At 36.4% G+C, this 17,910-nt stretch overlaps 2 protein-coding genes across 2 annotated transcripts; both read right to left on the minus strand.

Annotated features, from left to right (window-relative positions):
- Nucleotides 1-10,689: 10,689 nt before the first annotated feature.
- Nucleotides 10,690-12,400, minus strand: LOC148566094 (uncharacterized). The gene is made up of 2 exons (XM_088487372.1): nt 12,103-12,400; nt 10,690-11,855 (listed from the first exon to the last, which is right to left on the minus strand). The coding sequence occupies exons 1-2, from the start codon at nt 12,398-12,400 to the stop codon at nt 10,690-10,692; spliced, it is 1,464 nt and encodes a 487-aa protein (XP_088343498.1).
- Nucleotides 12,401-14,063: 1,663 nt separating this feature from the next.
- LOC110272136 (uncharacterized) lies at nt 14,064-15,484 on the minus strand. Its single transcript, XM_088487374.1, has 2 exons — nt 15,255-15,484; nt 14,064-14,412 (listed from the first exon to the last, which is right to left on the minus strand). The coding sequence occupies exons 1-2, from the start codon at nt 15,482-15,484 to the stop codon at nt 14,064-14,066; spliced, it is 579 nt and encodes a 192-aa protein (XP_088343500.1).
- Between the last annotated feature and the right edge of the window lie 2,426 nt (nt 15,485-17,910).

Consider the following 17,910-nt stretch of genomic DNA (forward strand, 5'->3'; position numbering starts at 1 on the left):
AGCACAAACAACCAAAACCAAAAGCAGAGCAACCAGAAGAGCAGAATGAAATTAGAAACATAATCAGCAGAAATTAACAAAATCAACAAACGGCGAGGAACATAATCAGAAATCAATGTAATTAACAAAATCAACAAATCCACAAATCAAACAAATTCAACAACATAAATAACAGAAACGGCGAGTAGCATAAATGGCGAAGAGCAGAAATGGCCGAGGAGAAGAAACGGCCGGCAAGGAGTAGCGATAACCGGCGACTGAGCAAGGAGGAGCAACAGAAATGGCGAGTGGCGCGTGACATTCACCCTCTCGGATCTGCTGGCGTCGATATCAAGCAAGGAAGAGGAGCAGCGACGAGATCTGGCGGCAAGATCTAGCGACGAGGAGCAGCGGCGGCGACGAGAATTCCCCTTTCCTTCCCACCTTCCCTCCCCCTCTTCTTCCCTGACCCCCTCCCCCTGCCGAAAGTGTGATTCCCTTTAACCTTTTTTTTTCTTTTTTTTTTATATATAATTTTTAGTTAGGAGTAGTTTGGTAATAAAAATAAAAATTTTGGTAAAAATAATGATTTTAAAACTAGGTTAAACCTTTAGAATTATTTTGTAGTAAAGATCGGAAACGAAAAATTTTTTCAACCCCACCTTAGAGACCAAAATCATACTTGATCCTACTTACGTTTGTAGTGAAAGTTTTAGATACATGATGATCCCATTAATGAATCTTATATCATATATCTATTTTGATTTTCTTTTCTAATTAATTAAGAGGCTTTTGTATGTGTGTGTAAATATTCACAATTCTTAGTTTGGACTTTCACTAATTAAACGTTATGATCTGATGATCAGAATATAATATCATATAAGCTTGATAAATAATGTTGGGAGACTTGAATTAACACTAATAATTCTCTTCGTTTTTTTTAGAGAGAAAATTTTGAGAGTTAATACTGTACCAATATTATAACTAATATTTAACATAAAGAAAAAAATATTTAAAAATAAAAATATTTAAAATTCAATTAAAAAGAAAATTCAAAATCAAAATTCGATAAAAACTCATTTTTAGTACACATCATGTTAGACTTATTTGATAACACATGTTATAATGTTGGTTGAGATTAGTTAATATAGTGTTAGTTCCTATTATTACTCATCTTAAAAGTATTTGCTTCCTAATATTATTATTTAATCTTGAAAGTAGTATTATTTTATATAGAAAAGTTTTCTTAATTGATGGAGTAATATAATTAAACAGATTATAAACTCTCTCTTAGAGGGAACACTTCTACAAAATAAATAAATAAACAAAAAGTATGAAAAATTAATTTTTATTTAGTTAATATTAGTCAAATTAATGTTTAGATTTTTAATTTAAAATTTAAATTTTAAAATTTATGATTTAAGATAGAGAATTTAATATAAATAAAAAATTTAAAAAATTAATTAATATTAATTAAAAAAATTGATTCTCTAGTATTACTTAATAAATAAATAAATAATGACATTGGAGAGAAAGAGGAAGAGATTACTTACATGAAGTTATAATTAGGTATCAACAAAGGTCATGGTGAGTTTAGAGAAAATTAATGCAATTAATTAATGATGATAAATATTAGTGGCTTGGGTTAAAAGCTCAATAATATGTATAATTTCTGGTGTTATATATTGTCCAGCACAATAAACAAGTTCAAAACTCCCTTAGCAACATATTTATTTTCCGCCAACGAGTTATAACTCAAATGACATAATCTTTCTATATTTATTTAAAAGGTCGTAGGTTCGAGTCTTTCATCTTTAAATATATATATATATATATATTCTCTTCTTTGACTTATCATTAATTGTTCAAACAATCTCTTCTCTTATTCTACTATTCATGTAATTATTCTTAAATTAAGGATAAAAAGTTTCACAAGATAAGTTTAGATTAAAATTTTATCAAACTGAAAAAGATGATTATCAAGTTTAAACATAAAAAAGAAAAAAAATGAAGAAAAAGTAAAAATTTGGAGCCAAAAGGTAAAATCAAATCTGATTTGATTTAGAGGCAAATCAAAGAAGAAAATTATCATTTTTGTGTAATTACTCTAACTTGTTGAAGTTATTTTTTCTCTTCTACACACTTTTGGCTAAAAAGAAGAAAATTGAGGATATATTTTCTCTGTTATAAATCAAAGGTCACAATTGAAATTTAGAGCAAAAGAATGGATCAATAGTTTAGATTTTTAAAGTCAAAGAAAAAGGAAGAAAGAGAAACAATTAAGTAAGAATTCAAGCCAACTCTATTATCCATGAATTGCTGCTGCCGTCACCAGGGACGGACTCAAGGAGGGGCAAGTAGTGGCCTTGCCCCTCCAACAAATTTTAAAAGCTCATATACTATTATAATAGATGTATTGTATAGAATAAAATTTAATAGTGTAGTGATAGTAAAAAGAATTACTATTCTTTATGTATTAGGGTTTAAATTTCTTTACATATATTTATATTATTTGTATTTTTTATTTAATTTAGAGTTTTTTTTTACATTTTTTTAAGATTAATTTTAACATTTATAATCATATAAAAAATACTTTAATATTATTTATAATAATATTATTTTTTCTAATTTTATTTAGTGTTTCTTTTTTATTATTTTTAATTAATTTTTATCTCTATTATTATATAAAAATACTTTAATATATTTTAAATTCACATAACAAAATTGTTAATGCAATTAACTTATATTATTTTATGTTATATTTTTTAATGATATAAAATATAAAAATATAACTTACTGTCACATACATAAATACTTAATAAAATAAATTAATTAACAAAATATTTAAAAATATATAATTTTATATTTTATTAGATGTAAAATTATAAAAAAATTATAAAAACTGAGATAATTCTTTTATTTGACAAGTATTTATTAATTTTTTTAATCAAAAAATTAATTATAATTATATCTATTATTAAATATATAGCATTATATTTGATTAGACAAGATTTTAATTTTCGACTCCTCCACTCATAGATTCTTGGATCAGTCCCTGGCCGTCACATCTCTCCTCTGCGTTTCTGTTCTGAATTTTGGGGAAAAAAAAAGTCAAAGGTGTTCAGCTAAACTTAGAAAGCTTTATTCTTATTTAAAATGGTAAACGGTCAGAAATTAAAGTAAGAAGAGTGAGCATGCTATTTAAGTCTTCGTAGCTTTCGAACATAATCTTTTTCTCCTTTATAATTTTATATTGAATTTTTTGTTATTCAGCTTTATCTCCTTTTTTTATTTTTCAATCAATAAAAAAAGATAAATATATGAGATATTAATAAAAATAATTGAATAAAAAAATAATTTAAAAAAAAATAAAAATTATTTTAAACTCTTTTATATGTATTTTTGTTTTGTTAAAAATTATCAATATTATTATAGATAAAAAAAAATTGAATCTATGACTTCTTTTAAATTTCTCCATTTTAACTCTATAGCAAAACACACAAACTAGCTAGCAGAGAACGATAAATATAGGCTCTATATCTATATATGTAGACCTTTTTATTGCTACATACTTGCATCCCTCTTCAAGCATTAGAGGTTTTTGAGGCTGTAGGCCTTTTATTTATACTAAGGTTTAAATACAATTGCATGGGCAAATTCACTATTTACACGTTTATAATATGCAATGATATTTTCCATTGAGGTGCCTGAAATGACAAACCAAATCTCTTCTAGTCCAGTTAGGCAGTGTCTCACGTTAAGTTCTCAAATTACCAAGTATATATGGTTTTGTCAAACGGGTAGTTTTGAATTCAACCTGTTATACTATGCAAATCAAAATTAGTTATTAATATAATATATATTAAAAAGAATTAAATTATATAAATACTTATATATAATAATTGATTTTAATAATTAATTTAAACATGTATATAATTGTTACGATAGGTAATCGGAGATTAATGGGTTAGACTCGTTGGGTTGGCCCAATCGTCTGATGGAGGAAGCCTCTGACCAGGTTTGCATCTTGGAGCCTCCATCCGACTTGTGTGTATGAAAGAATGGGGGGTGGTACCTGCAAAGACACTCCGATGCCTAAGTCAGCAAGGGTCTAAGCAAGTTTAGAGAGTATTGGAACTTAACAATACCTAAGGAGTGTCAGTGTATTTATAGTGGTGAACCAATAACCACCGTTGGAATAGTTCCACATTTTTTGGTGGATAACCGTCCTTTATCTTAGGGAAGTTGAGATATGGCTCCTGAAAGTTGGTTGAGAGATTTTAGGGGCAGTTATTTATTTGAATGTGTGTTATCTACCAGCTAATCTAATATCCGGACTTCCTTAGAGCAAGTCGTCATTGGATCCGACTTCTTGAGAGAAGGTTGGTGTCGAGCGAGGGCCAACCTTTAGATTGGGTCTTTTATTTAGACCTGGGTCTTAGTGTTGGGGCAGGGTATGAACAGTGCCCCTACTCGAGTCCAATCTCTTCTAATAATGAGTTGGATTCGAGTATTTGAACTCGGGATTGTAGCCGACGTGAAGTGGGAACCGACGTGATTTTTAAAACCGACGTGATTTAAAAATTTTCAACAATCGCGTCTAATCAAACGTCGCGTCCGTTAGGGGTTTCGTATTTACACGTGGGGTGCAGTTACATTGGTAACAGCGCATCTCTTTAATGATCGCGTCGATTTTACCATTATGCCCCTGGAGTGTTTATAAATACTTTTTCCTCTCTTTCTGAAAATCTTTTTCCTACACTCTCTGTTCGAAAGAAACTTCTTCCTTCTTTGAGTACCTTAGTCACTGTCGCATCTGCCCTTCTTCACAAGTAAAGGTCAGTTCTTTCTCTTTTCCTCTTTTAGTAATGAATGCTTTTTTGTTCGCACATTTTGTTTAGAGGAGTGTTCATAGCGAGTCTGGCTGTAGGCCTAGTGCCTCTGTTTTATTGAGGAACTTACTTTGCCCCTGTAGAGACTCTGTTTTTGACCCTTCCCTTTTTCTTTGTAGATCTCGTCACCCTTTTTTTACTAAAAAGATGTCTTCTCTCAAGTCTCTTTCACGATGGGTGGATGTTACCGTTCTAGGGAAAGAACCCTTTGTAGATGTTAACTACATTACTGACCTCCGCATCCACCATAGGATTTGTGGTGATGAGGCTGATGAGCCAAACTATGAGTTGGTTGCCCCGGGTCATGAAGACCGGGTCTACTTTGGGAGGGCTACCGATGCTGACCCTCATTTCTTTTTTATGTATGAGAGCCTTTTTACCCGTCTGGAGATTTTTCTACCTTTTACTGAGTTTGAGATAGAGGTTCTAAACCATTGCCGAGTTGCCTCTACTCAGCTCCACCCCAATTATTGGGGTTTTATGAAAATCTATCAACTTGTCAGCCAAGAGTTGGGCTTTCCAATCTCCACCAAAATCTTTTTCTATCTTTTTCATTTGACTAAGCCCTTCAGTGGGTAAAATAATAAGTAGCAGTGGGTGTCTTTCCGAGCCATCCAAGGTCGAAAAGTTTTCAACCTTTTCGATGAATCATTTCACGACTTCAAAAACTTTTTCTTTAAAATTCAAGCTGTGGAGGGTCACCACCCTTTTTTTCTGGATCAAGATTCTTCTCCCTGCTTCCTCTTTACTGGTTAGAGGTCTCTCCTGTCGAGAAATACGGCCTAGATGATTTGGACGAGGTTGAGAAGGCAGTTGTGGGTTTCTTCTGAGAAACCTAGGGGAGAGCCCCTTATTTGGATACAAAAAAGTTTCTCCAAGGGTCTCCGAGTTTTGTTCGGACCCAATTATGTAGCTTTAGATGATTTCCGACTTGATTTTGTTGCTTCCGAATTTGAGATCTTTGTTTCTGACTTGCAGACTGATTCTTTTATTTTCCTTTTTATAGATATGGTGAAGAAGAATTCCAATTCCTCCTACCAGAAGGTCCAAGATGCCAAGAAAAGGTCTCGGGCCCGAGTTGATACTGCCAGGGCCGCTGGCACTCTTCCTCCTTCTCCTCCCCCTCCTCCTCGCAACTTGGGGACCTCTTCCCGTCCTATTATGATTTCCTCTTCTTCTGTGTCTTCTCTTCCTTCTCCTCCGCCCCGATCTTCCCCTAAACCAGAGAAGAAGAAGCACAAGACTTTAGAGTCTGGCTATTCTCTTGATGGGGAGGCTAAATGTAATGGCCCCCGATTCATTCGAAATCACATTTATCCTCATACTCGAATAAATATGGATGATATTTCTGTTCGAAACCATCTTAACATTCTGGTCCAGGGGAGTGTCCATGCGGCTGGAGTATGTACCAAACTTTGTGATATTTTGGAGAAGACTTCCCTTAGCTCTTTGGGTTCTACCCAAAAGGTTGAGGAGCTAGAGGGGAGGATCTTCCTTTATCAAGAGGAAGAGAAGAGGCTTAAGGAAAAGGTCGCCGAGTTAAAGGAGGAAAACGATCGACTCCAAGAGAGGGAGAAGAGGTTGATGGGCCAGTGTGCTATGGCGGAGGGCCTTAAGGAGAAGGCGGAGCAGAATTATATTAGGCTTTATGGGGAGAATGTTGATTTGAAGAAGGAGCTGGCTGGATGTCGGGAGGCTTTCTAGGACTTGGCGGATTCTGTGGCTGAAGGTTCCGAGGAGGCTTGGAGGGTCTTTAAGGAACAGGTCGGGGTTATTGCTCTCGACTTGGACCTTTCTCTTCTAGACCCTGACAAGATTGTGGTGGATGGAGCCATTGTTTCCCTTCCCCGACCTGAGACTGACTCCGACCTGAAGACTCGGGGGCAGAGGATAATAGAGTCCCCTCCTCGTCAAGGTGGAGACCTGTCGAGTTCGTCTGGGGTTCCTTCTCAAGGTCCTGAACAGTCTGCTCCATCCTTCCCTAGTGCTGTTCCAACTTCTCTCCCTGCTGATCCTTCTTCTGGTGGTGGTGACCTTCCTTCCGGTGATACTGATCTTCCTGCTAATTGAGATTTGGATATTGGGGCCCGGCCTGTGGGCCCTTGTTTTTTAAACAATTTTATACTTTATTTGTTGTTGTGGTGGTTTGCTCCTAACATTCCCTGGCCTTTTGTGGCCGTAAACAAAATATTTTACTTAAAAATACCCTTTTTTGGAAAAGGATTTTAGGATATCTTTGGTGTGTGCATGCTTTTTGTTTAGGTTTTGAAAAAAGCCCTTTTGATCTTTTTGCTTTGGAAAATCTTTTATCTTGGCTGGCTGTCTTTTGTCTAAGTTATTTGATTTTTTCAGAGACTTGGGACAACCTCTGCCTTTGATTTTTGATGGATTTTCTTATCTCTTTTTGTATTCCTTGTACTCAATTTTTGTTTTATTGAGCTTCTGTAACTTAGGTTATTTTCGCGATGCATTTCCATTCTTCTCGGTTTTGCCGACTTGTAAGTCGATAAATTTCCGATTTTATCATGATCTACTTTTATAACCTCTTTACGCCGACTTGTACCTCATCATTTTATCTTGACGACCTTTTTGGTTGGTTCATGGGATTTTCACGTTTTGTCGAGGTTAAGTCGGCGCGTTTTGTAGAAAGAGTGATAATAACGTAAAAGGAAATTACAAAGAGATGTGGAAAAAAGATTTTTATTTATTCGCAAAGGCACTTTTTGCTACTAAGAGGTTTGACAAATTTGTTGCCCCTTATCCCCCATTTTGATGCCTTGTTAAAAACCCCCTTCAGGAAAACCCTTCTTTTTGGAGAAAAAACCATGAAGTCGGAAAAATAGTACATCAGGGAATGAAGTTCGCTTCTAACTATAGTACCTTTTTCATGTTACAAGCATTCCATGACCTAGGTAATTTGGTCACCTTGTAGTAACCTTTTCCTAGGACCTTATTAATTTTGTATGGCCCTTTCCAGTTGGCAACAAGTTTTCCATCCCCAGATTTGTTGACACCTATGTCGTTTCTGATCAAGACCAAGTCGTCTGGAGTGAAGCTCTTTCGAATGACTTTTTTGTTGTATCTATTTGTCATCCTTTGTTTTAGTGCTGCTAGTCTTATCTGGGCTTGTTCTTGGACTTCGGGGAGTAGTTCGAGTTCTTTTTTGTGCCCCTGTACGTTGCCGACCTCATCGTAGAAGCTCACCCTTAGACTTTGCTCATTGATTTCAACTGGTATCATGGCTTCTATGCCATAAGCAAGTCGAAAGGGTGTTTCTCCTGTGGCAGATTGAGGCATAGTCCGATAAGCCCATAATACTTGAAGGAGTTCTTCAACCCATGCTCCCTTTGCTTCTTGCAACCTTTTCTTCAACCCTGCTAGTATAACTTTGTTGGCTGCCTCGGCTTGCCCATTTGCTTGTGGATGCTCTACCGAGGTGAACTGATGCTTGATCTTCATACTAGCTACTAGATTTCTGAAGGTAGAGTCGGTGAACTGGGTGCCATTATCAGTGGTGATGGAGTGAGGTACCCCATACCTTGTGATAATGTTCTTGTAGAGGAATTTTTGACTTCTCTGGGCGATAATGGTGGCCAATGGTTCTGCTTCGATCCACTTCGTGAAGTAATCTACTCCTACTATTAGGTATTTTACTTGTTCAGGTGCTTGGGGAAAGGGTCCTAATAGGTCCAATCCCCATTTCGCAAAAGGCCATGGAGAAGTTATACTTATAAGCTCCTCGGGGGGAGCGACGTGGAAGTTTGCATGCATTTGGCATGGCTGACACCTCTTTACAAACTCGGTGGAATCTTTCTGCAAGGTCGGCCAGTAGAATCCAGCTCGGATGACTTTCCTAGCCAGGGACATTGCTCCGAGATGATTCCCACAGATACCATTGTAGACCTCCTCAAGTACTTCTATTGTTTTTGAAGTCGGGACGCACTTCAATAATGGTGTTGATATCCCCCTTTTGTAGAGGATATTTTTCACCAGAGTGTAGTTTTGTGCTTTTCTCTGGATTTTCTTGGCCTCTTTTTCCCCTTTGGGTAGGATGTTGAATTTCAGATATTCGACTAGTGGGTTCATCCATCCGAGGTCCAATCCGGATACTTCAAGGACATCTTGTTTGACTTCTGTCTTTGAGACAGAGAGTTCTTAGAGAATTTCTTGGATTAGGCTCCTATTATTCCCCCTAGCTTGGTACTTGCTAGCTTGGAAAGGGCGTCTGCTCTGCTATTGAAATCTCGAGTTATGTGTCTGACCTCGGTCTCAGTAAATCGTCCAAGGTGCTCCAAGGTTTTGTCCAAGTACCTTTTCATATTGGGGTCTTTAGCCTGATACTCTCCATTTATTTGGGAGGTCAACACCTGAGAGTCGCTGAAGACGACTACTTTTGTTGCACCGACTTCTTCTGCCAACTTTAATCCTGCAATCAAGACTTCATATTCTGCCTGATTTTTAGAAGCTGAAAATTCAAATTTGAGGGAGACTTCCACTTGAGTCCCCTCTTGGTTGACTAGTATTATGCCTACACCGCTTCCGAGTTTGTTAGAGGATCCATCTACATATAGTTCCCATGTAGTGGAGGCTTCTTCTTGGTCTCCTGCATATTCTGCCACGAAGTCGGTGAGGCATTGGGCTTTTATTGCCGTTCGAATTTCGTACTTGAGGTCGAACTCGGATAGCTCTATAGTCCATTGAACCATTCTTCCCGTAATATCCATTTTCTGAAGGATTTGCTTCATGGGCTGGTTCGTTTGAACTCTTATGGTGTGAGCTTGAAAATAAGGTCGTAGTCTCCGAGAGGCTACTATTAAGGCATATGCAAACTTCTCAAAATTTTGATACCTTAATTCATGGCCTTATATAGGACTTTGCTGGTGAAGTATATGGGATGCTGCCCGACCTCATCTTCCCGTATTAGAGCTGATGCTACAGCTTTGTCTGTTACGGACAAATACAGAACGAGTTCTTCCCCAACTTTAGGTCGGTTCAGAATGGGAGGTTGGCTTAAAAACTTTTTGAATTCCTGAAATGCTTCTTCGCATTCAGGAGTCCATTCGAACTGGCATCCTTTTCTTAGTAGAGAGAAGAGTGGTAGGGATCTTAGTGCTGATCCTGCCAAGAATCTGGAGAGGGCAGCAAGTCGGCCGTTCAACTGCTGGACCTTCTTTAAGCAAGTCAGACTTTTCATCTCTAGGACTGCTTTACACTTGTCGGGATTGGTTTCGATTCCCCTTTGTGTAAGCATGAATCCTAGAAACTTTCCTGCCTCCACCGCAGTGCATTTTGCAGGATTTAATCTCATCCCATGCATCCTTATGGTGCTGAAAACTTGCGAAAGGTCAGCCAGTAGGTCGGCCTCATCCTTGGTTTTTACTAGCATGTCGTCTATGTAAACTTCCATCAAACCCCCAAGGTGAGGTGCGAACACTTTGTTCATCAGCCTTTGATATGTGGCTCCAGCATTTTTCAGTCCAAAGGACATGACCACATAGTAATAGCTTGCCCTAGGCATGATGAATGATGTTTTTTCTTGATCCGGATTGTACATCGGGATTTGATTGTACCCCGAGTATGCATCCATAAATGACAAGTATTGATACCCTGAGCTAGAGTCTACTAGGGTATCAATGCTTGGAAGTGGATATGGGTCTTTGGAACACGCCTTGTTCAGGTCGGTGTAATCAACGCACATCCTCCACTTGCCATTTTGTTTTTTGACTAGCACTACATTTGCCAGCCACGCCAGATATTTGACCTCTTTGATGAAGCCGGCTTTTAGGAGGGCTTGTACTTGCTCTTCTACAACTTGAGCTCATTCTGGTCCGAGCTTCCGTCTTCTTTGCTGAACAGGTCGCGATCCGGGGTGTACTGATAGCTTATGCGACATGAGTTTGGGATCTATCCCAGGAATGTCGGAGGCTTTCCAGGCGAAGAGGTCGGAATTCTCTCGTAGGAGCTTTATAAGCTTCTGCTTCAAATCTTCTTTTAGGTTGGCTCCTACGTTGGTGTTGTTTCCTTCCTCTTTTCCAACCTGTACCTCTTCAATTTTTCCCCCCGGTTGTGGTCGTAGTTCCTCCTTGACTTTGACTCCTCCGAGCTCAATTGTATGCACCTCCTTGCCTTTTCCTCTCAGGTTCAAGCTTTCATTGTAGCATTTTCTTGTCAGTTTCTGGTCTCCCCTAATGGTTGCTATTCCCTCTGATGTTGAGAATTTCATGCAAAGGTGGAGAGTGGATACCACTGCTCCGAGCTGATTTAGGGTAGTTCTGCCGATTAGGGCATTGTAGGCTGACCCCACATCGACGACTATGAAGTCGATGCTCAGAGTTTTGGATTTTAACCCTTTTCCAAAAGTTGTATGAAGGGGTATGAATCCTAGTGGTTTTATTGGTGTATCCCCCAGCCCATACAGGGTGTCAGGGTAAGCTCTTAATTCCTTTTCATCCAATCCCAGCCTATCAAATGCTGGTTTGAAAAGGATGTCGGCTGAGCTCCCCTGATCTACCAGAGTTCTGTGAAGATGGGCGTTGGCAAGGATCATAGTTATCACAACAGGATCATCATGTCCAGGAATGATTCCTTGCCCATCTTCTTTGGTGAAAGAAATAGTTGGCAGGTCGGGAGCTTCGCCTCCGACCTGGTAGACTTCCTTCAAGTGTCTCTTGCGAGACGACTTTGTGAGGCCACCTCTACCAAATCCTCCCAAGATCATGTGTATATGTCTTTCCAGGGTTTGTGGTGGTGGATCTCTTCGGTCCTCGTCGTCTCGCTTTCTTTTCCCATGATGATCCGACCTTTCCATGAGATATCTATCAAGCCGACCTTTTCTGGCCAGTTTTTCTATCATATTTTTAAGGTCGTAACAATCATTCGTTGAGTGACCATATATCTTATGGTACTCACAGTAGTCGCCACGAATCCCCCCTTTTATTTTTGATGGGCCTAGGGGGTGGTAGCCTTTCAGTATGGCAAATCTCCCTGTAGACATCAACCAGGGAAACTCATAGAGGAGTATAGGAGTGATATCTCCTAGGCCTTTCAGGGCCGACTTCCTCTTTTTTCTTGGGCTCTCTTTCCTTCTCTTTTGATGAGTGAGAGTGCCCATGTCGTCAGCTCGGCTCTCAAAGTCTGGTGTTTTCCTCCATGTTGATGTACTTCTCAGTTCTCTCCTGTACATCACTTAAGGAGGTCGGATGCCTTTTCGAGATGGACTGGGAGAAGGGACCTTCTCGAAGTCCATTGACTAGGCTGGGCAGGTCTTGAATCTCTAAGCACGCTTTATTGAACCTCTCCATGTAGTCCCTCAAAGGTTCTCCAACCTCCTGTTTTACTCCCAGAAGGCTTGGTGCGTGTTTTACTTTGTCCTTCTGGATGGAGAATCGCATAAGGAACTTTCGCGAGAGGTCGTCGAAGCTGGTGACCGACCTCCGGGGGAGATTGTCGAACCACTTCACCGCTGCTTTCGTCAAGGTCGTCGAGAAAGCCTTGCAGGGAGTGGCATCCGAGGCGTCGGCCAGATACATCCGACTTTTGAAGTTGCTCAAATGATGCTTTGGATCAGTGGTTCCGTCGTAGAGGTCCATATCAGGGCTTTTAAAGTTCCTTGAAAATTTTGCCCTCATAATGTCCTCACTAAACGGGTCTTCTTCCCCCAGGGGAGAATCTTCTCGGTCGCTGCGGGAGCTTCGATTTTTGAGAGCAAATTCCAGCCTTAAGAGCTTTTCTTCTAGCTCTTTTCGTCACTCTATCTCGCTCCTCAAGTTTCTCTTTGCCTCTCGCTGTCGTTCCAGCTCTTGCTCCAACTGTTCCAGGCGCCCTTGGTGGTCGTGGAACAATCCCATGAAATCAGCTGCGTGGGGTTGTCCCTCCTTTCCTGATTCACGCCCTTCAGAGGAGTTTGTCTTTGGGTTTTTCAACCCTGAGGTACCTTCTCTATGTTGATTGGTCACCCCTTGGTGAGCGTCGATGTCGTCATTGTTGTTTCCAACGTCCAGATTTTTCTGCTCGAAATCGGACGCTACGTGACCATCTTCATGTGAGTCATCTGCCATTACTGGTTGATCTCTTGGGTCCTCGGCAACGACACCAATGTTAGGTAGGTAACCAAAGATTAATGGGTTAGACTTGTTGGGTTGGCCCAATCGTCTGATGGAGGAAGCCTCTGACCAGGTTTGCATCTTGGAGCCTCCGTTCGACTTGTGTGTATGAAAGAATGGGGGGTGGTACCTGCAAAGACACTCTAATGCCTAAGTCAGCAAGGGTCTAAGCAAGTTTAGAAAGTATTGGAACTTAGCAATATCTGAGGGGTGTCAACGTATTTATAGTGGTGAACCAATAACCACCGTTGGAGTAGTTCTACCTTTCTAGGTGGATAACCGTCCCTTTATCTTAGGAAAGTTAAGATATGACTCCTGGAAGTGGGTTGAGAGATTTTAGGGGCATTTATTTATTTGAATGTGTGTTATCTGCCATCTAATCTAATATCCTGACTTCCTTAGAACAAGTCGTCATTGGATCCGACTTCTTGAGAGAAGGTTGGTGTCGAGCGAGGACCAACCTTTAGATTGGACCTTTTATTTAGACCTGAGTTTTAGTGTTGGGTAAGAGTATGAATAATACTATTTTTATTTTGCATTATAAAATGCGTGAATAATTATGCACACCTTGTTATTATATATCAACTATGGTATATATAACTCAAAAATCAGCTATATCCAATTAACTATTCATATAAAAATACATATTATTGAAATATAAAATATATATTAAAAATAAATTAAATACTACAAACATATATTTATATATAAATCTATAATGATTAATTTTTTATGAACACATACGTAACATTTTTGGTGATATAATTATAATAACTAATAAATATAATATGGGATAGTTTTTGAAATACACTAAAATGTACAACTCCAATACACTTATTTATTTGTGATAGTTATATAAGTAGTTATACACATTATATATATATATGGTGAGTTCTACCCAACCCTCTCAATTTCAACATGTAAATTACCCCTCGTGACATGGCATGTTTTAATTGGATCCTTAGTTTTAGTTTGAGTTAATTTAACTCAATAAGAGTTAATATGTTAACTAAAGTAGGATAATTTTGTAATTAAATATTTTTACCAAAAAGGATAAATATATAATTTCTATAAACATGAATAAGTAAAATTATATTATTATTATTGTGCAAAAACTCAATTCACTGTCCCTGTTCATGAAATGGAATCCCATAATATACCTATATTCTCCGGTACGAAGGCAACGGGAGCAGTAACCAAGACCGCTTCCGCCACAAGTTCTACACCATTTTGGCCATTCGCCTTTCGGGAGCATTTCCAAATAAACCTTGTTTGTCGTTCCCTTCCCACAACACTGGTGGCAATCGACTCGTCCACTCCCCTCACAGACTACACAATGTGGATCCGGCTTCTTTCTTCTCTTCTTCTTAACATTTGACTCCGTTCTCACAACCCAAGATGGCTTAGTGAGTGAAATTAGGGATCCATGGCGGCGGAGAGAGGAGACAGAGAAACAAACGGAGATGGGAGAAGGAGATGCAGAAGATTAGGGCTCATTCTGTGGGAGCTTGATTTGGGGAAGAATCAAATATTGAATTTTTTGTAAATTACATAATTACCCACTATGGGCTATATTTTAATTATCAATAGTTTAACTATGGTTAACATATCAACCAATTAGAAGATGACATGTCACGGGGGGTAAATTACATGTTATTATAGGAAGGGTAGATTAAAATTCACCTATATATATATATATATATATATATGTATGTATATAACAGTACTTTTTATTGTAAAAAGGATTTTTAAATATATTTATAGATTCATTTATCAATTATTAATTATAAATATTAAATGTCAATAAAAATATAATAGAAAATATTATTTTTCTTAATTAATACATAACATGTATTTCGATAAAAAATTAGACATTATTTTTTTTTTTCAACAACAAATAGCCATCAGAACGATTTAAGCATTGTGATAACAACAACAACAATAATAATAGGGTTAAGTATGATTTTGATTCCTAAGGTATAGGACGAAAATTTTTTTTGTTTCTATCTTTTTTACATATAAAATCATCTCTAAGATTTAATTTAGTTTTAAAATCGTCCTTTTTACTTAAATTTAAAAATTTTGGACCAAATTATCCCCAAAAAAATTATAAAATAAAAAAAGAAAAAAATAAGAGAAAGAGGGTGTTTGAAGTTGCGAGAGAGAAGAAAACTACGGAGAAGAAAAAGAAAGGGGAAGAGGAAGGTGGCGATGACGTCGGCAAGAGAGGACGGACGTCGCACGCCGCGTCGCCGTTTCTACTCCTGCGCCAGTGTCTGACGTTGACGCCAGCAGATCGAGGCGAAAGAGGATGTCATCCGCCGCGTCGTCGTTTCTGCTCTTGTGCCAGTGTCCGACGTCAACAACAACAGATCGGCGAGGGAGAACATCGTGCGCCGCGTCACCATTTCTGCTCTTACTCCTCGCTCGCTCACTGTTTGCTGCCGCTCCTGCGCCAGTGTCTGACGTCGATGCCACCAGATTGACGAGGTAGGACGTCGTGCACCACATTGCCGTTTCTTCTCCTGCTCCTCGCCGCTTCTCGTTCGCTCGCTGCTGCTCCTCGCGTGCTCGCCGTTGTTTTGTAGGGTTTCACTTTTTGTATTTTGTTGATTCTTTGATATTTGAAATGCATATTTGTTAATTTTTTTGGTATTGGTTTTTGCTTCTGTTTCTTGTTTGTTACATTGTTGATTTTTCTATTTTTTATTTTTTTATATTTGTTAATTTGTTAATTATATTATTGATTCTTCCGCTTTTATTTCTTTTGTTTATTACATTATTGTTTCTGCTTCTAATTCTATTGTTGTTGTTACTGATGATGCTGTGATGAAAAATAAAAAGAAAAGGAAGAAGCGAAATTGAGTATTTTGGTAAAAAAGGTTTGCAATTGTTGGAGAAGGATATTTTGGTTTGAACGATAATTTAAAACTAAGCTGAATCTTAGTAACGATTTTATATGTAAAAAAGGATTGGGAACAAAAAAAATTTTCAGCCTATACCTTAGAGATTAAAATCGTACTTAACAATAATAATAATAATAATAATAATAATAATAATAATAATAATAATAATGTGATGTTCCATTATGACCGAATTATTATTTCGAATCACAGTTTAGTAATTTACAACTATATATATGCAAATGAAGAAGCTATATATAGGTAGAAAAAAGTTGTCCCAAAGTGAAAACTATATATTTTGTCTTTAATTATTTATACGTGAGCCCTAAATGCCTAGAAGCAAAATTTTCAAACAATATCCAAATTTAGTAAGTGCTAAACTCTTGAAGAATACATATATATGGAAATTAACTCCTAGTACTTTTATTTTTTCAATGCCCATAATAATTTATTTCTTCTTTAAGACTATTAATTAATTGAGAGAACTTGTGGTATTGTGTCCCTTTATGAGAATTGAATGAACTGTTTTGTTTGCCAAACACACACCCCACATGTCTGAAGCTAAGGGCTTTTGATATAAAGTGTTTGGTTCATTCATTTTCTCTAATATCAGTCTAAATCATGAGGCAATGGTGAGCAAACAAAGGGAATAAGTGTGTGGCAAAACAGTGTATAGTGTAGTTCTCTTTTATCTCAAAGCTTTGAATAGGTTATTAATAATTCAACTTGCTCACTAAGAAACTAACATCATGCTCTATTTTCTTTCATTCACATTATTATTATTATTATTATATGAATTTAATTTTGATATATGACTACTATAAAATAATTTTATATATACAATTAGTTACATAATATTATGTCAGTGAAAATAATTTTTTTTGCATTGACCGTATATATAGTCATATAAAAGAATAAATATAATTATATAACTGTATAAAATTTTATACTATGAGAATATTAAAATTAAATTCTTATTATCTATATCTATGTATACATCAATAAACTGTATGTTTTTCAACATTTAACTAACGCTTTTTTATTGGTGAGGATCGGAGGAAATAAGGTTCATGGTATTCAACATAAAAGCACCATAATATGCTAAGATGGCACATCATCAAGTGTGGACAAACAATAATTAGAACATCAACTTGAAGAAAGAAAGTATCTCATCATAAAAAATGGATATATATTGCTTTACCAGAAGAGTAATAGTGAAGAGTCCTAATTTATCGTTTTAATTATTTTTCAATATTTAAATACATATGTTAATTTTTGAAAACATTAAAATGGTAAAAAATTTAAAATTTTTTATTTAAAAATTAAAATTAATTAAGAGGATGAGTTAGAATTTCAAATTATATTTTTTATTAGAGGTATATCATTGTTATATCATATTAAATTTTAATAATATTTTTATTTGTTTATGTTGATTATTGAATTTAAAAGGTTGACTAATTCGGCTTGACATAAATGAGGTGTTACAAAAAGAGTAAGATCTCTTAATGAGGACTAAACTTTATTAAATATATGATTTTGCTATATGAACAATTTCTCATTGATAATTTAAAGAGCAATGTCCAAATAAAAGTATACGGAATGAACAAATTTAATAATAAAAAATCATACATAAAAAGTTTATTGAAAAGTTAACATGGGATGAATTGTTCCCATATAAATATCGGGTAAAGCTTGTAACGGGGGCAAAAGAAAATGACAATTTTCAACACTATTTAATGACTTGGTTATCGCACGTTTTACAAATTAATAAATACTTTTATCAATAATATTTAAAAAATAATAAAAAATCAATTCAAACAACTCAAAATTATTTTACTTAATATTTATTAATTATCACAAAAATAATTATATAATTTTATATATAATAAATATATAATTACAAATATTATTTATATAAAATTATAAATATTATATTATATTATATAAAATAACTTTTATATTTTTTCTCAATCATTACCGTATTTTTATATATATACGTATGTGGTAATCATGAAGCTGTCAACCCATGCAATT

Source organism: Arachis ipaensis, chromosome B5, assembly GCF_059453495.1.
Source record: "Arachis ipaensis isolate K30076 ecotype BB chromosome B5, ASM5945349v1, whole genome shotgun sequence".
In the NCBI taxonomy this organism is placed as follows: Eukaryota; Viridiplantae; Streptophyta; class Magnoliopsida; order Fabales; family Fabaceae; genus Arachis; species Arachis ipaensis.

Bases quoted from the DNA above. Each gene is read 5' to 3' on its own strand.
- LOC110272136 (XM_088487374.1), bottom strand. From the start codon at position 15,484: ATGTGGTGCACGACGTCCTACCTCGTCAATCTGGTGGCATCGACGTCA. The intron at 14,413-15,254 runs GTCAGACACTGG...CTCTGTCTCCTC, and splicing joins CTCGATCTGCTGGCGTCAAC to TCTCCGCCGCCATGGATCCC.
- LOC148566094 (XM_088487372.1), bottom strand. From the start codon at position 12,400: ATGTATCTGGCCGACGCCTCGGATGCCACTCCCTGCAAGGCTTTCTCG. The intron at 11,856-12,102 runs GTCCCTTCTCCC...TGATGTCTACAG, and splicing joins AGTCAATGGACTTCGAGAAG to GGAGATTTGCCATACTGAAA.